Source organism: Gallinula chloropus (genome assembly GCF_964237585.1).
Source record: "Gallinula chloropus genome assembly, chromosome: 2".
Lineage (NCBI taxonomy): Eukaryota > Metazoa > Chordata > Aves > Gruiformes > Rallidae > Gallinula > Gallinula chloropus.
In genome coordinates, this window is record NC_140086.1 from 46565285 (window position 1) to 46588688 (window position 23404).

General features: G+C 39.4%; 1 protein-coding gene across 1 annotated transcript in view; it reads right to left on the reverse strand.

The window, feature by feature from the left end:
• ASXL3 (ASXL transcriptional regulator 3) overlaps window positions 1–23404 on the reverse strand; it is a gene marked incomplete at both ends in the record, with an annotated part of 128485 nt that overhangs the window by 99583 nt on the left and 5498 nt on the right. The window contains one exon of the mRNA XM_084280174.1: window positions 2778–2860. Coding sequence (XP_084136300.1) covers window positions 2778–2860 — 83 coding nt within the window. The remainder of the gene's footprint in view (window positions 1–2777; window positions 2861–23404) is intronic.

Sequence of the window (23404 nt, forward strand, 5' to 3'; positions counted from 1 at the left end):
CATGTTTCGGCTTTATAACTTTAGAACTTTCCTCCTATTGTATTCAATAATTTGAATAATAAAAAACCAAACGTGCAATTTGATGTTGTTATTGCAAACAAAGAAAAGGAGAGGCTAAACAGTCTGACAGTGTCTTTTTAAAGATTACACATAATGACAATGAGATTGCTGAAAATCATATGTTATTCATTCAGATTTCCTATGACAGCAAAAAGCTTTAGGTTAATTAATGCTGCAATATAGTTGGAAAATGACTAAGCCAATTAATCTTGTTCATCTATAAATGGAACAGTAGAGAGAAGAATTTTTGACAATCTTCATTTAGGATTGCCAAGGGTCTACCGACAATGATAATCAGTATAAAGGAAGTAAGTAAATTATATTGAAGTAGTAACATATTACTGGAACAAGTTCAGATTTGAAGAATACACAAATCAATACAGAATAAAATATGCTAGTGCCATTTTACTGATTATGACCAGGTGACTGCACATCATAAATTTACATTTCTTGCTCCTCTTACTGTCTGAAGCATAGAAACCAGGAAAGATCACCTTTAGCAACAGCAAGGTATCACTTGCAGAAAGGTATTTTCTGAAAGACATTGTAGAGCTGGATGAAATAAATGGGAGACTCTACATTCAAGGATTGTGGAAAAAAAAACCCCATTACTTAAACACTCAAGGCCAAACAAAAAATAGGTGTATGAAGTAAACACCTTATCAGCTCCTATTAAGAGCTATGCACTCAGCTAACTTCACAGGCTTGTGCCTAAGCAAAATTAAAACACAGCAGAAACACAACTTTTACATGAAATCAGAAGTTAAATGAGAATCCAAATACTTTTTAAAAAATTGATACAGAATCAACATGTTTTGTTTTTAGAATTGCAGAATTTAGCTTTTTTAGGCTAATCAGTTTATGATGACCCACCATATACGGTAGCACACAATGTTTCAAATAAGGAGTAAAGAACACTGAATTTTATCCTCAGTTATCTGGACACTCCTACATATTCACAAATACCTGCACAGACCACACCATGAATAAAAATCAGAATCAATCTGAATTTCCTTCCTGCTTCCCTGCAATTCTCAGTTTCCTAGTAAATGAAGAAATTAAAGATCTAGCTTAGAACCTCTTTAAAGGAATCTTTCTCTTCTTATTCATTCTGTAGCAATTAAAAAGGGCTTCTACATTTTCTATATTTAAAACATAAAAATGCTGGCTTTACTCCCTCCCCTAGGTTTTGCAAAAAAAATTTTGTTCATGCACTGTCCACAGAGACAAGAGTTTTTAAAATTACAAAGAAATGCTACTAACAGGCTTGTGAGCCTCTCCCATCTAGTTGTCTCCTATCACAAGATGCAAGAAGAAGAAAGCAATCTATTCACTGCTGTGAGAAACAGTATCTCAATAAAAACAGATTTCCAAAGTTGGGTTTTCTTTTTTTGTTGTTGTTATTGTATGCAAATCCTTGCAGCATAACACACGTTTGGACATTCATTTTTAGAAGTTTTCATCCCTTTGTTTCCTTGGCATCATTGCCAATATACATCAAGCAATTTCTTGACAGGAACTAAAGCATTATATAGCTGTAAAAGGTGGCAAATTCAACTTTGCCTTGCATACCATCTCTTCTGCAGTTTTACCAAGATACAGCTGTTATCAACATGCTATGAGGCTACCAACAAAGCACCGCATAGTTATGTAGTGCAAATGATGACACGGAGTGTTGTGTTTCTCAGATACAACAGTGAATTCAGTAAAAGTATGTCTTATGGTTACTTCTGGTTCACCAGAATATACACAGAAGTAACAAACGTAATGAGTTACTACACCTCTACATGGGCTTTGAAGTTCTGTTGTCCTAGATATCAGGTTCCACACTAAAAAAATTAATTAAATAAAAGCAGATGTCTCCCTTTGCTCTGAGACAGGAACAAGTATTAAAACAATTTAGAACAGAAAATTTTTACTATAACATTTGGAGAAGACAAAACTACATCTTGTTGGAAACCCCCATTAACCAACCAGCTTTTCCTTATTTTCCTTGATCCCCAAGATGCCATGTGTAGGTCACAAGAAGATCTACAAAGTAGTCAGTCACCTTTGAGGAACAAGAAGTTGCATGCCCATATGAACCAGGAGTCAATCAATGGAAGACAAGTGCCGATTTCCATAGGTTCTGGATAACCTACCTATCCCCCAGGAGCTCAATGGTTATAGTTGAAATCTACGTCTAAAGTATGCTGTTCTTAAGCAACTCAGTATCCAACCTCTGCAGACACACAGACTCGTTCCCAGTGTTCAAACACCACCCCCATTCCATTCCCAATTCTTTACTGGCACAGGGAACACCAGCACGTCGTAACAGTGACCTAAGTGCCAGACCACAAACACAAGTGAGAGGAGGACGGCATCTAGCTCCATCTCACACTTTGCCCATGCCCATGGTGGCAGAGGCAGCCCAGTTGTCAAACTTCAGTCCTTAAGCAGAAATGAGGTGTGGCTGAGGAGATTGCACTGTTTTTCAGAGGAAGGCCACGGGACTGGAGCTGGCCCAAAGACTCCTTTGGGAAGGTACGAAGTTAAGCCAGTCACTAACCATTTAAAAGCCTTCAACTAACAAACAAAACCCATCAGCTATATTTCCCACTTTGCTACTGAAAATCAATTCAGCTATTTACCAGCACTTTATGTTTTGTAAAGATTATATACCATTGCTGGATGGTTTTCAAAGAGAGAGTGAAAATACAGAACATATAAACACTGACCTTGTTTCTTTTAACCCTTCTTTCTGAATGACTTCCAGTATTTGTTTTGCAGTCATGGGTGAGTTGGGGTACTTTTCCAATGCCTGAAAAGAAATAATAAGTGTGTGAGTGACAAGACACAGCTGTCCCAGGAATCTGAAAGGTTATGCGACCATGCAGTTTTTATGTAGTCATTTGTGAAAGGCAGGGAACAGCAGTGTTGAGACTGGAGTCCTCTGTCTGTTGGAAGGCCAGATACAGTCAAGGAAACTGCAGCAAGACTTAAGATTTACTTGCTGCTTTTGTGCATCATCTGTTACAGCTCCCTAAGAAAAATTCTTACCAGGTTCCAAATGAAAGAGTTGAAAAATGCAACTAATTTTATGACACAACAACGGAGTTCCTTTCAGGCAGGAGGGGAAAAAAACCCACAACAAAACATAACGAAAGAGACTGTTAGTCTTCTTTTTCGATTCTTATTACTTTAGAACTATTTGAGGCCATTTGAATACTCTACACTTAGGTTTTGTCATGACCTCAGGAACAAAATTGGCTACCATTTGTAGAGCAGGAGCTGCTGTGAGAGTTGACACAGATAGGTTTCAATTTTAAAATGCTTTTTATTTGTAAAAACAATGAAAAATGAAGTCGTCAGAACAATTACAGCACACAAGATGCTACATGACAGAGTGCAGTATATTTTTCCAGTTCAGCTCAGTTTTCCACTCCTTTGCCTTTTCCAATTGAGCCCAAAGTAACCCACTCCTCTTTCCAGGTACAACCATCTTGTACAGGTTTTTCTGGTTTTCCACTTCCTTTTTGTCCCCATCAGTTTTAAGCTGTTAAACAAAGAGCCACTCTTTTGCTCATGTAAAGCACCAGACTGACAGCCCCGGAAAATAAAACCTTTCAATCAGCAGTAAAAGGTGCAGCACAGGCCATGGCAATCAAGCTTCCCAGAGCATCTTGCCAACCTATCTCAGCCAGAACTTGCGTTTCTACCGTGGGTAAGAAAGAAATCAGTTTGGTCTCCAAATTCATCCAATCCTGAGTTTCTCTCCAGTAGTTACCACATGATGCCAACTGTGAAAGTAGCTATTACTGTGTGGATACCTGTCTACTAGGAACTAGAGACACCACCACATCGTATCATACACGTCATCAAACTGTGAAGGGTGCTAGCCAGGGCTGTAATTCAAGCAGCTCACTTAAAGACAAAGCCTTCTACTCCCTACAACTTGACCAGCTCAGCCCACTCCTGCCATTTTACAGTTCTGATTTACTGCCTGTTCTCCCCTTTCACAGCTGAAACACAGTTTACCAAATCCTTCATTTCTTTGTTACACATGAGCTTTGATATCCTTTATCTTTCAGTTCCACAAAGGAAAATGCAGAAATGAGGGCTGCACTAGAAAGGTCTGGGAGCTGAACTGAGCTTATCTCATGTACATCAATAGGCAAGATTCAAAAGGGACCCGTCAGGAAAGGAAAACCGAAAGGTGATTTGAAAGGAGAAAGAAGAGTGGGCAGGAAAGAGTACGGCAACAAGTAAGGATGGAAGGAACTGCACAGGGCTGGGAAAAGGGCCACTGCACAGCAAGGAAAGAGAAATGATACCGTGTATCAGTGACAGAACCACAATGACACACTGGAAAAATGGCAATGCTTATCAAGATTAAGACTAGGATGAGAAAAGATTAATGGTATGGAGACAAAAATGGAAACTTTAACCTTCAGAAAGAAGACAAAGGACACAGTAAACTACGAATACACCAAAATAAAAGGAAAAGAAGATAATTTAACTGGGAACATCCCAGAGGGCAAACTGGAAAGGACAGAAGAGGAAACTACACTGTACTGGACACGGCTATGAAGGAAACTGTGTGCACTTGAAAGTGGGGTTACTCACTGTGGAGGATTCCCTGTTTCTCTTCCTGAGTACAGGCCCCTCAGCACACCTGGGCAGCTCCTCCCTGCAATTGAGAAAATTTGGGTAGCCCTGTCCCCTTCTCTACGACATCACATCCTCCTCTATATAAAGTCAGTAAAAGTGCCAAGTATTACCACGTTGAGTTTGACAGTAATGGGAAGGAAACAGTAAAGCTCTGCAAACGTCAGAAGTCACCCTGTTCTGGACAATGGGAGAAGGGAGAGCAGTTTGTGCTGAGAAAGCTGCACTGAACTGGCTGTGGAAACAATGGCCCAACATACGGATACGGGAGATCATCTTCACCAAAGAACAATGAAACCAACAAGGAGGATGCGTAACACCACTACAGAAAGTTTAATCAAGCCCACCAGGCAGATTGCAAATGCCACAGTATGAAGTGAACACATTCAGCGTGTAATGACAAACTGAAATGCCGAGCATGTTAGACAGGCTGAAAGTGCTGGAGCAAACAATTGCCCATTGTGTGGACTTGTTTTATGCCGGACATGTAGCGTGGGCTGCAGTTCATATACCCCATGAATTTAGTTCTGTTCATCTTACCCTTTAAAGCCTGTTATTTAAAAGAACTGTTCATACCCTAACTGAAAGGCATTAATTCTCCAATTCAAACACTGCCTAAGTTGAAAATCCTGTTATTGTGTCCCTGATTAAGTTTTCTTTATCAGAATGAAGATTAATTTAGGAGACAACCTTTGTAAGGATGGAGTTTTTTCTGTCCCTCCCACCATGCTGTTGTGCACCCCTCCACCCCATTTTTAACCTAACCATTCATCACAGTAAGAAAATAAAAATAATTACTTGTAAAAACATTGTAATGATAATCTCATTTTCTTCCTCCAGTTATGGAAAACAGCATCAGAGTATTATTTAAGAGTCTGTGAGCTAATGAATACACTGAACTGATAATTGCACTGGTGTCTCTTGCCTCTGTATCTCACCATTACCAGTACTAAAAGCCCGCAATCCCTTTTGCATTTCTAAGACTTTTAAAGATAATATTAGAAATTCAAACTGAATTACTAACTGTGCCTTAAGGCAAATAAAATACTAAAATGAAGTAGCATAGTTAAGTCATAGCCTTCTTGGTCAGAAAAAGTAATGCACATCAGGGGAAGAAGCCTTTATCTGCTTTAAAATTCTCCTTCCTCCCACTCCATCCACCAACACTCGTATCGCATATATGGGCAGTGACTAATAATGCTGAAATTAAAACATGCCAAAATACTGTCATGAAGAGTATGATTGTTTCAATGTTGGGGTTTTTTTTTTAAGAACAACAGAAGAAGAATGGTTTGCACTGACTGCAACCTCCATCACAAAGGATCAAATATGCTCTATTTACTTCTGCCATTCAACCACAGCCTTAAAAAGGGACAGTTGCTAAATAACTGGGACAAATTATTTGATAGCCATCAGGACAATTTGGAAGAGAACAGAAGTTGTCATTGCACTGAACACATTTTTGGTGTTCATTCAAACCCTGGTTAATGGCTCAAAGAGAAGATGACTCAGATCCTACCAAACACGGTGGAAATCAAGCTTCCCAGACAATGGTAACAATGGTAGCCTGAAAAACTCTCATGTTGGTATCACCTACATGTTTCAATCCACAACTTCAGTGATATTAAATATGACACAGATGCCACAAGCACATACATTTCCAGTTTCACTGGAACAATCATGTCGGTTGTATGGGACAAGAATAAATGCAAATTCCTTTTCTCACCATGGCATCTATTACCTTCTGTGCAATGACAACTGCTCAAAAAATCAGTTACCACATTGGGGAAAAACACTTTCCAAGTGAACTGTTTAACAAGAAAACTCCAGAGCAAAGACACCTAGCTTTGCATAAGAGAGAAATCCTGAACCCTCAGCTCACCTACCAAATCAGAAGAGAACCTCAGTATGTCCTAGGGAACCTGCTTTGGCAGGGGGTTGGACCCGATGATCTCTCGAGGTCCCTTCCAACCCCTATGATTCTGTGGTTCTGTGACAATGGATGGAATGGCTAGTTTAATTATGTACACAGCTGTTTGTGACTGCCTCAGCCAGACCTGCTCTGCCGTGTGCATTTCAGCTGCTGGAGGGAACACGAAGCGGAGGGACAACGTGAAGAAAGGCGAACTAGAAAGTCGTCCTTCCTGCTGCCCATGAACATTCCTTGCAACCACTACTCCTGCAGCTATCAGTAATTATGCTGAGAGAAAAAACATTCCCCTGAACAAGAACCGAGCGTGGCCTGATACTGTGCTGCAGTCCAAAAGCATCAGAACAACCAGTCTAGTGGGCTGGCTGATGCTGGCGGTGCAGCCAGAGTACGGTTACTGGGCACTAGCCAGAGACTCTTCCATATCCAGAAGCTGCCCGCGGGGATCCGAAGGTCCGGTAGCTGACAAAAATCAGGATCATTTTATCACATCAGCTTGATCAAACTATAGGCTGAGCTGCTACTCACAAACTGGAGCAATTCTCTTTAGAACATTATTTAAATAATTCAGGAGGAGGAATAGGAACAGCGCAGTTACTGCCAGTGCTCCCACTCAACTGCTACAATACAAGTCAGGCTGAACCGCAGAGTAGACAGTATCTTCACTGCCCAAAGACAGATGGGTGAATAAAATAACAGAAAAATAACTTTCCTTCTCTGAAGCACGAAATATATTTTCTAGCTACCCATTACAAAATTAGAATTGAAAGATGGAGCACCACACAGGGTACAAGAACAGCGCCCTGGAAAAAAATCCAGCATTGTCTTTTTCCAGCTGCCTGCGTGAGGGTACAGGAGGACTGACTTCTATTGTGGGAAATGCCCCACTCAAATCTTTTGTATTCATTTTTGATTAACGGCTTTAGACATTGGGGAATTATCAGCAGCCTGGTAAAAGTTCAAAGCCCTTTGTGTGAAGAAAGATGGGCAAACGGTTAGGAGAGGAGGGTAGGCTACAGAGTGGGGGAAGAAAGGAAGTGCATATAGATAGATGGATGAAGAGAAAACAGCAAGAAAATCAAGAGGAGGAAGGGTATGTAAGGCATGGAAAAAAAGGAAAAAGATGAAAACAAGAAGGGAAGATACACTATAACCTATTTTAACGTAAGTTCTCAGATATTCATGGAGCTCTTGCTGATGGTGATTAAGAGAAAGGTAAAGAGAGTTTCCAAGTAATAAAATATTAAAAGAATTTGAAACAGGAGTAATAATTCTCCTGGAAGGACTTTTGTCTTTGAGCAGTTGCAGTTACAGTAAGGAAGTTATAAAATCTGAGTAGAATAAGGTGCATTTCATAAGATATGTCTTTCACAGTTATGCTCCATACTATGAATTTGTCTCTCTAATCCACATATCACTACAGGTAAGAAAGAAAAGTAAAACTGAGCAAGGAAAGGAACAAAGCTATAACATGAAAAAGAAAGCAACACATAAAAATATCCAAGCCTGCTGAAACACATTAAGTTTTAACATCACTTTGTACATGCTTGCTGGTCCACATTTTTTTAGGTACAGATGTAATGCTACTGACCTGTAGAGCTCCAATGTGGTTTAAAGTACACCCCAAAAATTTTTCCCCAGCCCTTTTTCAATCAAAAGCACTTTGCAGATCCTTTAGCATGAACTTTGGGGAAGAAATGAGAGAGTGTTTCCCACGAGGGAATTTCTACTATAGAATTTTTTTGCAAGTCAGTCTGAAACTGCCTAGCTTTGCTAACCAGCCAGATATGTTAGGCATTATCATCTCCTAAAATACTGAAAGGAAGGAACAAGAGAGAAGCTGAATGATTTGGTTGTTCATTCCATTGCTTCAACTAGCTGGTTTGTGGCTTGTTCTGAGATGTCCGGACCCTTTTATTGTTCTTCTTTATTAGAAATTATTTATAATGTCATATTTTAAACTGACAGAAGGGCAGCAACAGTGCTTCTGAAATTCCAAATAAACTGTACCCATGACATTTTGAATTCAAAAGAAATTAGATTACAATACAGTTAAAATTTAACATACAATTATGTTTTTGCTTTGAAAGGCACAAGCTCCAGCAGCAACATCTTGCCACTGCTAGTGGCCTCATACATCACACCAGAAAAAGCAGGGTAAAGTTTTCAACCTTAAACAACTGACTTATAATAACTTATTGATCTGGTCTGACATCCTGAAACAGAAAGAAACCTTCATATTTCTCTTTTTACTAATGCAATCAGTCTGTCTGAGCAACAAGGAACCTTCACTTAAAGGCTCTGTCAGCACAGATCCATAAAAACCTCAGTGTCTGTAACAGGATGAACCCACAGAGCACACAGAATCCTATCAAATTTCTGTAAGATCAGGATCAAAGGCACATACCCCAGTGAGCAGGATGTCAAACCCCAGTACGGGTTCCATTATTAGCAGCAAGATTACTAGCGATGACTTCAGTTCAAGCGATGGAGCATCCAGCTTCTCAGTATGACTGCTCAATTTTGACAGTGCATTCCAGTCTCCAGACTTCTGCTTATCCACGCAAGCTATACCTCTTCTTGCTTTCTATCACAATACCCCATTTCTTCTCACAGTTCCCAGCCTTTCTCTGCTCTCAAAGGGATACTCTTATCTTCTGAGGTGTAGCAATACCCCTAGCTTCTGTATCTCCCACCTTTCCACATCCCTACTGAAATATCTTTCTTTCCTTGCCCTGACCTCAGTACATTTCCACAGTGTATTCTTCTATCTCCTCTACCTTCTGAAACATCACCATATCCATACAGATGCAGTTCATTACCATGGGTTCCCCAAAACACCCACAGAGGTACACAAGTGCTGCCTCAGTAGTTGGTACTGAATAGCTAGCTAGCAGCACGCTGTAGCTCTTACATGCTGACAGGACAAATTGTATCATGAACCTCCCATGGCTGGCAGACCATATTCTCTGCCTATTTAGTTTAGAGTAGAAATTTCACATTCCGTATCAGTTCACTCAGCTGAAAAACATGGGTCAGAGCTGTTTACAACTACAAATCATTATTCCAGGGAAGGGGCCAGGAGCAAAACACATCTCTGCCACCCAAACCCATTACTGAAATCTGCACTCATTTGGTGGTCAGGCCACAATCCTGAAATGGCTCTAATTCCATCAGGAATAAAAATTGCCCTTTGGCACCCACTCCTGTATAAAATGAAGAAAGGCCGTGCTTAGGTGACTGGAACTAATGGAGCAGAATAGATATGAAGGCCCTGTCACCTGCCTTTATATTACAGGTAACAGAGGAAAGAACTACCACCACTGTGAACATATTCATCACTACTAAAGGCAACAAGAAAAAAGAAAAAGTACTAAGCAGCACCAAACCCCAAACATATTCACACCCAGACATGTTGTTTTCTCTACTGAAAGCTGATACAGCTATTTTTTTTCTGAGACACTGAAAAGTTTACTGTATAACTTATGTTCCAGCATAGTAAATAAATAAAAAAAAAATACAAAGAGCAAAACTTCCCAGAAAAATCAACAGAGAGAATGAGCGTGTATTTGTTTTAAAAGCCTTCATTGCTTAAATTCCTCAGGCAAATGTAATGTGTAAGGGTTACTTTTAATGTGAGAAATAAAATTCCTACTGGCGACTCTCTGAATGTACCAAATTTAACAGGAGGTGACAGTTATGCCGGCTTTCTTGCCATCGCTTTACTATCAGAGCTTATCTTGTTAGACAGTGTCCTAAAGATACAGACCTAAGATTTCCAGAAGGCAAAAAAGAAAACAAAAAAAAAGAGAAAAACAAAGGGGGGGGGGAAGAATAGAAAGATAACAGAATACCAAAAAAAATATTTTAAACCATGCACTCTACCTAAATACTCTTACATACATATTAGTTTCAGCCATTTGAAGTATTCATCCAGGTAAAACTTGCCCACTAAAAAGATGAGACAAGTCTCATATTGCAACTGACATTTAATCCTTTGATGCATCATGAATATATTTAATCAGCCAAAAAGCACTTCTATCCATGTTACCAAAATATGGTCAACAACAGCAAACTGTAAAAAATATACTTCCATTTTGACTCTGTCAGATAGGTGGCATGAAATTACCTCATGAAATTTACAGCACATTTTGATGCTGAGATGAAAAACCAGTGTAGTTTACATTGATCCTCTTAACCTCACAAGGGAAGTCCATAAACTTCAGACTTCAGGTATTTGCTCTGTTCCTCACTCACAGGATGATGCACAGCATCACTCCCTTCAAATTAATAAGCAAGCAGAGATGTGGAAAAATACTAAGAATATTTTTTAGTAATTTATCCCAGAAAAAAAGACCAGAATGTGTCTAATGCATGGAAAACCTGGAAAGAAATTCCCGAGGGGTGTACAGCAAATTATAAAGCTAGAAAAATCAAAATTCCTTTGCAATCATAGACGTAACAAAAAGCCACTTCCAGTTCCTTGAGCCCACCTGTTCAAGTACTGGAGGCAAAACAGAAACTTGGAATCTCCACAAAGTAAAAACTGATTAAAGTTTTTGCTTTGGTTTTGGTTGGATTTGTTGGGAGGTTTTTTGGGGGGTTAGTGTTGCTTCCTTGTTTGTTTTAAATAGGAAAGTTATTCTTTCTTGTGAGAATGGAAAATACAAGAGCATTAAGAGTCCTTGGGTGTTGCACAGTTTTTCTCTCCCAAAGCTTGCACAATTACTTCACATCAGTTTTCATTAGTCTGAATCATGACATCATTGTGTACAGAATTGAGTTCACTGGCACTATCCAGATCTACTGCTTAAATTCCTCTGAGAACAGATATGATAAGTCATGCTTTTGAACTAAAGAAATACAGCCCTCTCATAGAATGTATAAAGAGAGAATTCTTTTGTTAGCTGTCAGTGGGATTTTGCTATCTCTGTTAAATATATAATGGTTAGTGTCATAACAAAGATCAGCCATCGTGTTATTGCATTTATCTTCATGAGTGAAGAGAGGAAGGGCTACTGTGATTTATTCCGTCTCTCCTCATGAGACGATTAATGTCGTAAGAGATTAGTCTCCAGTACTGACTTGTACACAGGATAAAATACAGGGCTGGAGTGGGATGCTAGGCAGTGTTTTAATTGCCACAAGTTTGGAAGCCCACATTACTTACAGATGGCACACTTGATAATTACTCATCTAAGATTTTCAAAAATAGGAGAATATTTTGTGGTTCAGTAACTCAGACCCATTTTGTGTCATTTATTTGTTCAGTACTTATCAGTTTTTCCACATAGTACTTTCCCCCATCTCAGCACCTAAATCCACCCACACTCGTCCTGTTAAATACACCATTTATTGTGGAACTGAAGTCCATACTGGTGGTTTATAGTGATATTTGGTAGCATCTGTTTAAAGGTTTCAAAATTACACCATTTAACAACTATTACTGAGAAACATTTGTCACAATACAGGCAGATTAGAAAGAACATATAATGGCTCTGAATCTGTGTTTGTATTCATATATACATAAACAAAACTCAGGACAGAAGGAGCAGCTTTCCTCAAGGATTTAGAAAAATTACACGCTCACGTCTACACAGGGACCTTGTAAAATAATCTGACCATCCTTAATTTAAATTAATCATCTTTCAAAAGCCTATCATTTCCATGAAATGCAGACTATTTTGTTTACAAGCCCTCCACTCCTCCTTATGAAAGAAAATACTTCAGTGAAAAAAACATGACAGGCAAAAGTTCTGTTTAAGAGGGAGCAATTATTTTTCCCCCCAAATGAAACACAAATTGCCTGGCTTTTCTTAAATTTCCTTTTCTCTATACTGCTAAATCATGCCAAGCTAAGTAAACTTTGATCCTTGATATAAAAGATTTTTCTGTTAAAACCAGAAATTCTCTACCACTGGTTTACATCAAACAGAACACATTATTAAAAAGTTCTCACCACAAAGTGTTCTCTTTATCCAAGCTTCTCAAGTATTGACTTAAACATTTTTATCAGGCTGTTAATCACATCCACATATAATGTGATCAGCAACTGAGACCAGCCCTGACAGTGAAACCAGCCAGGTAACAGGGCAGCATTATGGCAGGGAAGAAGTGTCATGAAAGCTAAGGACATTTCTTATTGATGGTAAGTGGGCCGGAGAGAAAAATCAATGGGTCCTCATTGGTTTCTTAGCTGGATGTTGATTTTCCTTAGAGATTTAAAACAATAGTAGCAATCATTTGGCATAGGTAAATAAATTCACTAGGACTTCCAGCCTATAAAGAAGGTGAACTGTGACCGGAGTTGTAGAGCAACAAAATGCTGATTGTTAATCAGATCTCAAACCAAAAATACAGAACATGTCTTCCCCGGTGTGGGGGGGAACACCTGAAAATGTTCAGGATAATCTGCAACTGTTGCAGAGGCTCCAAACTTCTGACCCTGCTTGAAGGCATTATTCCAAGCTACGAGACTGGCTGACTCCTCCAAGTCAAGCTAGACAAGCACTGGTCAAGGAACAGTGAGAAATGGCCATCAGTCATACGCATCATGCAACTACCATCACCGAACTCTAGAAGCACAGCAAAATGGTAGGTTAGCAGAGAGAAATCACAGAGGATTTTATAAAGTAATGCCAACAGAGACTTTGCTTCCTGTTCAAAGTCAGCTTCTGTTTTTAAGGGTCCTTAATATCACAGCATATTTCTTATCCCAAGCACCCTCACTACACATTGAACAGATTCAGCTGTTACCCATCAGGATGCTAAGTGTAGCCCAAGAAAAGCAAACCAAGAAAATAAAACAGGGCTGTTACACAGTATATTCAGTCATGGGTTTTATTCTTTTGCTGTGAGCACCAACATACATACACATGAGGATCTGAGTTTTCCCAAAGATACATCTCAGCAAATGTAGCAGTAAAAACTGTCAGCTCCTAGGAAATGCTAGTGGCAAATAAATTTTAGATTTAGATTTTTTTAATGTTTTAGAATTTGATAATAATACATATTTTATCTGTATCTTCCATTTCCCTCCAAAAATAGATAGTAATAAGTGAACAGAAAAATGGCAATTGTTTTATGGAAAAGTTACAGTGCCTCGGCTTGGACTTCCAGGATAACTACGTATCTTTGAAACGACGAGAACCAGTAATGAGATTATCCTTGCAGTTCAAACCCAGGAATGCAATCTTCCTTTAACTATGCCAGACAATCTCATCCAAACACATAAAACTGTGCTTAGGAGATTTACATGCTATGTCTTCTTAGGTTAAAACTGAAATAAACCAAGGTACCCAGAATCACATGAAGAAAGCTACCACAGTCTCATACTCAAGCATCACACCACACAGACACTGGACATGGGAGATTCCCAGAGATTTTTCAAAATTTTTTTCTTGTTTTCTGCACTAGAAATAATCTTGGCAAGATAATTTGTAGCCAATTCTGAAAATTCCAATAGGAGATCTTACTACCAAAAGAATGAGAGAATATTTCAGAAGACAAACAGGTCTTTTCAATTATTTCAAAGGGATTACTTATAATTTCATCAATACTCCTTTGGCTGAGATAGCCCTTAATGGAACTTGTTCTAAAAATAAACAGAATGCAACATAATCAAAACATAGCATTTCATCTCTAAGACAAAGGCCCTGTGTTTTACAGAAAAGAGAAGACAAACTTTTTTTTCATCTTGGTGTTTCATTGAAAACCTTATAGTCCCAAAGTTTGAGAAGAATCTAATCCTTAAAGATGAAGGTTTGGGGACTTAGTTGGTTATCTAATTAAGACAAATGGTAGCAAAATAAATAAGTGAAATGCAATGCTATCCTAGAATTCAGAGGATTAGTTTTTTTCCTCATTCCTTTCATTGTCAGTCATAGATTTTGTTTCTTCCTCCCTTCAGTACATTTACTATTCTATTTCTTATGGGCACAAGAACATCTCCATCTCTTCTTCACCACTTCCCAATGCAGCACTTCCATTTTTCCTCCCAGGATTACATCAGTATCATCCAGGCACACAGTCTTTTCACCACCTGACATGCCAACAGACATAAACCCAGTTTCATTTTCTTCACTAATCCCAGAAAATGTATGCAAGTACTAAAAGTAATAAGCTTCATAACTATTATTATATATGTATGTATGCACTCAAAACCTCATCTTTTTCAGAACATTAATCCTCAGAACGCTTTCCCCAAATCCCTTCCCCCCTCCACACCCATATTTTTTCTATAAAATTAACTCCAACATTTAAAAACACTTTAACTAACACATGAAGCTTCTTGCTGTAACAGCTCTAAGAATGCTGATAACAGAAAACAGGTGCAGTAGCTTTTATTTTTTTAAACCTCTCATTCTTCTTGCAGCTTTTTCAGAAGCGTTTCCCAAGCACCATGCGTAGATACTCTGCTACCCAGGCAGCCACTTTTGTAGATGTGGCTCAGAATGAGGACGGGAGCATCCTCTGACTTCATTTAACATTACTTTAAATAGCTTGAACTATTCTGCTACAGCTCAGACACTAATACAGTGAGTTAGCACATGAAAATTACAGTCTGAAGTTGAGTCTGTCCTCATTAAGGATAGTTAAAATTGACTAGACATTTTCTTTTTTTATGTTATGTTTTAATTTAATGTAAGTGTTAAAGATTTTGAGAGGTATAGCAAGATGAAAATGTTTTGATAATGTTGCGAACAGTCCATCTCCAACCAAAGTAGGTAACCCTACAAATTAATGGAGACAGAAGTGTTATCTTTTCCAAGATAACAATTATCTCATTAGACATTAATCTACAAAAAAAAGTCTAACAGGTCCCTGAAAAAAAAAATCCCACTTCGGTCAAATTAATTTGACAAATGATAGCTTAGATTTTTTTTTGTTGGTTGGTTGGTTTTGCTGAACAGTTTATAAGATTATAAAATAATGCTTTTCTGATTTAACTTCCAAAATCCATACAAACTTTCTTGATCAACTACTTAGACTCGTTCAAATTTTTTTTTTAGTTTCCCATCTTCTAATGAAGTTTTCAATCCATAGTTCACAGACCAGTTCAAAGACTTATCTTTTTGGAGTCCATGAAACACAGTAGCTCAGATGATTGCTCAGACATATTAAGGCCTTTCACTCTGCCCACTCCTCTTCTTGCTTATCTCTTGCATTGTATCCTGCACTCTTCAGTCAGTCAAGCACTTGTTTGTTCACTTCTCCCACATTTATGATCTCTTTCATTGGAAAACTCCCCAGACAGCCCCATATGAGTCCCTCCTCAATTGTGGCTGCTGCTGTGGGCCTGGAGGCTAAATTAACAACCCACAAGGTTACTGTAAACATCAAACATTTACAGTGAAGGGTTGATCATAACACAAATACTGAGAAGTTCCTCTGGAGGTACTTCGTAAGTGTGACAACCACCAGCAATGCATGTATACAGCATGCAGAAACTTGTACACCAGACTGATAAAAATCTCCAAATTTACTTTGTGAAGCCACAGCCCTCTAGTTCTGACCTGCTTCTACAACTCTAAAACAGAGCACATTTTAACATCACAACCACTTAGCAGGGCTCACTGTTGTTGGAACACTGTATCACAAAGAACAGGAAAGATCCTTCTTCATAAGGCAAATGCAGCACTCAAGGTAACTTAAAGTGCTAATTCAATTTTCTTTCACAGTCTACTCTTTGGGGGGCTGACCCCATGGTTCTAGAAGCCCCAGTAGTCACTAACAGACTTTTACTAAGCAATATGAGCACCAGTCCAAAACACATAGGTTTGGTTATCACTGACAAGTCCACTCAGCAACAGGGGAAACTGGCTGTGAGTTAGCTGACTCCTGAACACTCACTGGAGGAAGAGCAGTTTCATTTGCAAGATGAAACAACCAGACACCTGGACCAAACCAAGAGCTGGGAGCAGTGTCCATTTCTTTCTGTTGCTAACTGCCTTACCAAAAGGGTTCTGGGGCTTGTTCTGCTCAGACCAAATGTCCCAGGCACACAGACTTGTTTCTATGATTCTCCTAGTGAGTCCAACTGGGTTGTAACCCAATACTTGCCATTATATAAATAAGACTTGGGGTGCTAAGTCCAGATTTTAAAGGACCACATCAAAACATGCAACCCTTAGTTTGTGCTCCCATCAAATATTTCCTACTGGGATACCTGGCAAAAAGCACTTGAGCCCGTGGCCACTGTTGTACTGTGATCTATATTCCAGTTGCACAGATATATCAGGCAGGTGAAATACGTACTGGTTTCAGCCAGGACAGATTTAATTTATTTCTAGCAGTTGGTGTAATGGTGTTTGGGAGTTAGGATGAGAGCAGTGCTAATAACACAGAGATGTTTTAGTTGCTGCCAAGCAGTCAAGGACTTTTCACTTGTTCATACTGCCCTGCTAACTAGAAGCAGGGGGGCAGCCAGTAAGCTGGGAGGGGACAGTGCTGGGACAGATGACCCAAACTGTCTAAAGAGGTTATTCCATACCAATTACATCATGCTCAGCATAAAGGGGGGCTGGTGAAGGGAGAAGTTCATGGCTCCAGGATGCGCAGTTTTTGGGGACGGTCCGGTTTCAGGGTGGCTCTGAGCTGTACAGCCTGAGCTGTGCGGGTCAGTGAGAAACTGCATTGTGTATCCGCAGTTTCATATATTTTTTCCTACAAAAGTCCTATTATTGTTATTTTTTTTCTGCTGTCCCAGTAAACTATCCTTAACCCAACTCACGAGGTTCACCTTTGGTTTCTTTTCCCTTTTCCCCTTCCCCTTCCTCTTCCCCTTCTCCTTCCTCTTCCAGCCCCCAAGAATGGTTGGCTGTGTGGTGCTCAGCTCCCTGCTGGGGGCAGAACCACAAGAAGTAAAGCCTCACAAGAACCTCAGCAGTATTTTTAAAGATTAGTAGCCTTATAAAAGACAGTTCATGCTCTATACTGCTACTTCCCCTTTCCTTTCTACAATCCGGACCCAAGCACTTGCTGAACTAGCCAGTAGTTTGTCTGCTGTGTGCTTAACAGACAGGAGATGTTTCCTATCGCAACACAACAGTACAGCATCCCGGGAACAGGACAAAGCAAGACAGACAACCTGTTTGAAAAGATTAACAACGTAGCAAAATTGGTTACACAGATTTTTCTTATTCTTGGCCCATAAAAATAATTTCAAACCAAGAGACCTCAATACAAGAACAATCCGACCAAATGCTTGGTAGTCCCTGAAATCTTCAGGAGGGTACACACTTGTGGAGCCACATGTCACCTTGAAACAAGTAACAACAAGTTATTAACATATCTTCAACGGTAACTTATTTGAAAATGTCTTCAAGGGTGATTTACTGAGCTTATTCCACAGCAAGACAGTAAGCCCCACCTAGTTATTCTACTTTTTTTCTTTTCAAAACCAATGAGCACTTGCAAGATTTTCAAAACCTGCATTATGAATGAAACAAATTATAATGCATTAAGCAGTACTGCTCTGAGGATGAATATGCTGCAGCACTTCTGCATCAAACTGCTGAAAAAATCCAGAGACTAAGTCCAAAAAAACCTCAAAAAAGCAGAGAATGTGAATGAGCACCATTAAATGGATACAGAATTCTCAATCTGTACAAGAAAATTTATGTTTTCTGTCTAGTCACTGTCAGAAAGTAAGAGGTAATGGCCCATTTGAATTCTAAATCATGCCCATTGGGGAACTTTTCATAATCATTATATTCTAGTTCTCCCATTTTTTAAGTAGAATATGAAAATCCACAAAAAGACCAGATTCTGGCAAAGGCCAAAGAAGTCCTAGCTCCTAAGGTTAACATAGGTTACCAAGTGATTTTATTTATTTCACAAAACATCTAATTTGGGGGCATGTGACTTGTCTTTAAGTCTAAACAGAAAAGGTGACCTTGAGGCCCTTTCCAACTTCATCTTCTATGATTATTGATTCTATGAGTATCAAAGTAATGCTCTCATTAAGATGCCTTTCCTACTCTAAACAGTGAATTTCAAAGAGGTTCCTGATGGTCTTACCTGTCTAGAATTTCTAAATGACAGAAACGTCAAATGAGATGAAAGAATCTGGTGTGATCAGTGTCGTAATTTTGAGATAGCTGCCAGAATATTATTCCAGAAGAATGACAACAGGCTTCAGCCAACAAGGGTCTATTTTCTTCCATTACACTTGCTAGGAAATATTGGCAGATAGGCATAGTGACATGAGATGTCACATGTTTCTCCGACACCACAATGCCAACAGACATCCCAGCAGCTGGGGGATAACTGGGAATTTTGAGACATAAAAATACTTAACATTTCTCCCAAAACAGACATCAACAGATTTACTGAAACATCTGGATGGGGAATTTGTTCAGTTAAAACTGATGGAACCAAAGGAAAAACAATCAAAACTGAAAGTTATCACTTAATGAAGGATGAAGTTAAGTATTTGGGCAATACAATGGTACAGTGGAAGAGTCTCATATAAAGGAGGTTCAAGTTGCAAAGCAAGAACACATCAATGGGATGTGAGGATTGACTATGATTTGCTACTCTGAAGACATTTTACAAGGCATCTCACCAACTGTAGTGAACACTATTCTCCAGGCTGCTAAGACTCAGCTGAAATACAGTAAAACCTTGACCTTCAAATGGTTGATTTACACTTCAGTTAAGGCTCTTCTCCCTCTCTAGACGTCAAGTTATATAAGAAGCTAACCAGGACAAAGCAACATAAACCCTGACTAGACTGACTGCCTCACTAAATTCTTGATCCTATCAACGCTTAACCAAGATCTCAACAAAAAAGAGAGAAAATAGCTTCAACATTAAGTTCTCAAAACCAAATCATCTACTAGCTCAAGACACTTGTCAAGGCACACTTCTGAAGTTGCAGATGTTTAGAAAATGCTGTTACCTGTAAGTCAGACTTCATTCAAGATGTGACTGTCACTCACAGGACAATGAATTGAGCCTCGTCAAGTAGCGAGGAGAATCATCATCATAGCCTCAGCCAGCCCAATGCATGCAATACAGGAGGACAAGTTTTAAAACAGAATATGCCATGTGTGCCTTCTAAATAAATTACTTTCTGATGCTCCAAAATCATGAACCATAATCTAGGACCTGAAATGTCTTCTACGGAGAACTACAGCCCAATCCTCTTAACGAGTCTGAGGATTCCAGAGCACAGACTGAAGTGTGGTTGCTGATCCTGGCAAAGGTTGTGAGACAGAAACAAAACTCAATGCTGCATTACAAAACAAGTCACCTCAGACACCTGAGGTCCAGGATGCCACATCAGACTCAAAATGTGCAATGTTACAGCTGGATCCCATATATTAAAAACCTCATCTACAAGGTGCTCTGATGTCAAGGAAAGCTACATGCCAGGATCCACAGACACTTTGTCCTGCTAAGTTCAAGCCATTAAAGAGAGATGAACTCTTAACATTTAGTCAGATCCCCTAATTCCAGTGCCAGAAACACCAGAGCTTGCTTAGACCAAAGTGAATGAGGCTGCTCTAGATCTCTCCAACACTAAGCGCAGTCCCCTACCCCCATCAGTGCACTGACACAAAATAGGCTCTAGGAAGAAGGCATGCTCTGACAGATGGCTTATTAACTGTTTCCTGACACTTATGATGTTTATGCTAAAGTATGATAGTCATAAGTGGATGTATTTATACAGTAGTCTGCTTAGATATGATATTCAGAAAGACATAGATCATCCCTTCAAACTCAGATTAGCTGCAAGTAAGAAGGCACCTCTCTACCCTTTTTAACATTCTCAGCAGGTACATCTCCTCCCAAGAAAGTAACTCCAGCAATAGGAAACGATCTAGAAGGATTTTGCAAAGACAAAGCTGCCTCACAGGGGCAGTACATCAATGACGGGAGTTTCTTTTGGGAGGGTGACTGCCATTCAAAGTTGGTAAGAGATTAAATGGGCCACCTATGGCCAATCTCTTGTCCTTGAGCAGCATGGGGATTTGCTACCTGAACAGGATGAGCAAATTCCAGGTTTTTCTTCTGCACTATCATTGGAAGCTGACTGTGCCAGAGTGAAGGCTAAGGTATTTGATTCCTTCAGTAGGAATTAGTTCCTCAAAGTAGGATCTGGTCACTTTCAACTGGAACACATGGAATCATGACGACATAATTTCCACTAATCATGTATTTTCCCAGGTCTTGACAGCAGAAAAAAGAGGCCACTATTTAGTCACTGCTATCTACAGGGAATGCAAGATTATCACCAGGACACTCAAGAAAAGACAAAACATTCTGAAGCTTACTATATTTAAAAAGACCCTATTACTCCAAAGCCAAGAGGTCAAATGTAGCAAATGTCTCTCCAAGTGACAGCAATCTGCTGGCTACAGCATAAAGAACAAAGGCTCCGACAGGAAGTACGCTGAGTTTGGCTTTTTGCCTTGAGGACACCATGCCACCTGGTCCGAGCTGGGATGCTGCTATAACACAGTTCGATCCAGTGAACTGGTGAACTGGGCTAGCAGATCCAGAGCAAGCTAGCTGTGAAGGTTGGGTAGGAACTTGGGTGTGGTTAGAGGAAACTATTTCACCGTAATTCCACCGATTCCACATGCAACTGGCCAAATCATGTTTGTGAGAAACTTGTCAATGGCTGGAAGAAAAAAAAACAGATCAGTTAACAGGAACGTGCTATAAGGCAGGAGAATGTTGGTCCTTCTGCAGAGAAATATGAGCCAGTGGAAGCATTCAATATAAAAGTTAGTGTCAAATCATACCTGAAGGCATCGAGAGTGACATCACATTGTTGAGTATTATTCATATTTAGGTTCCTGTAAGGGTTTTTCTCCTATGTTACCCTGATTTGACAGAGGCAATGTGACATTACTGAAAACAGGTCCCATTCCTGGGTTGCCTTCCTAAATGTCTCTAATGCCAAGGCTGAAATGGCTGTCTCATGGTAAGACTTAGAATCTTGTTCCTCTCAGTCTGCCCAGAAGAATACAAAAGGTGAAAAGACATAGATAAAATTTGTATTTTACTTCTAGATCACCTTCAAAATAGAAAATATTAAAACATGCTAATTTCTGTATTATCTCATACTAACAAATACTGACACTTAAAACACAACCACAGAAGGTAAATAAAAATAAGTGCAGGTTCAACATTTTCTAAGAAGTGCAAAAATTTCTTTGAATAAAACAAATTCAAGGAAAACCTAAAGCAAACCAAAATAAAATATAGCTCTTCAAAGCAGCATTGATTGTGGATCAAAGGGAAAGGCCATCAAAACTTTGCAAGCCACAGTGTTTCTATATGTCTGAAAAAGAATTAACTCAGAAAAAACCCATGGAAATAATGGTAGGTCTCTGTTAAGCCAACAACAAAGAAATCCTTAATACCATAAACCAAAGTTATGTCAAATCTCCCATTTTTAAAGATAAACGAAGTTCCTTTCACACAATGCCTTAAAAATGCTATTTATAGTAACAAAAGCAGAGATAAAAAGTCAAAGGCATTATCATCAATGGTCTAGCTACACAGAAGTTACTCTTTTGATTTTTTTGTTTCATTTGTGGAATTCAAATATGAAGATGTAATGCAAAAATACCTCCACAGCACTATACGATCTGTTTCAAATACCCTATCTTAGCAGACCAGATGAAGCAACAATCAGCTTTTGGACAGCCAGACACATTAAACAGCAACATGCAAGCTAACAGTTCCAACAGGCTTCTGTTGCTTTTCATGTTGTGGGGTTTTTTTTCCAGCATCAGTTCCCTTAATTAATTACTATAATTTTCTTAAAAACTTACAGGAGCAAGAGAACAATTCTTAATTAAGAGCTAGATAGATCCTGTCAGGAGGCTAGTGCAAGAAGTACAGGAATTAAGGTATGAACATAACTCATCCCGGTATGAATGTAACTCACCCCTTACTCACACATCACCAGAACCACGAGGACTCTCCGTAGCACCGTAAAGCACATCGTTTTCAGTAACACAAGAAAACCTTTCTTTCAGAACGAAATGGAGAAGAAAGAGCAAAAATACTGCAGAGGAGATCCAACACACAAATAACAAGCAGTACTGTTCTCATACTTAGGATTTTCTTCTGCTTTATTGTAAACTAGTGGTAGAGACTTAACTATGTTTAAATTGCCACTGAGAGGAGAAAGGAGGGCAGTAATTGATAAAACCTCCTTTCAAGATGTCACCATAAACTATCACCCTTCATGGGCAGATGTTCTATGCTTCACACATAGGCTGAACTCTGCATACGCAAAGTGAGCAGCCTCATTGCATTTTGTTCAGGCTTCTTTCACCACTCCCAAGGATACTGAGAGGGATGGTGAAAGTGCTCACCAAGCCATTTTCCATCATTTATCAGCAGTCCTGGTGAACCAAGGAGGTCGCAGTTGCCATGTGACACCCATCTACAAGAAGAATCAGAAGAAGGATCCAGGGAACCAGAAACCCGTCAGTCTGACCTCAGTGCCAGGGAAGGTCATGGAGCACATCATCTTGAGTGACATCACACAGCAGGTACAGGACACCCAGATGATAAGGCCCACTCAGCATGGGTTTATGAAAGGCAAGTCCTGCTTGACTAACCTGATCTCCTATGATAAGGTGACATGCACCAAGCATGCGGGTTAGGTGACATGAGCGTAAGGTGACATGAGCCTGTGGATGTTGTCTGCCTGGGCTAAAGAATAAAGCCTTTGACACCATTTCCCACAGCATTCTCCTGGAGAAACTGGCTGCTCATAGCTTGGATGGGTGTATG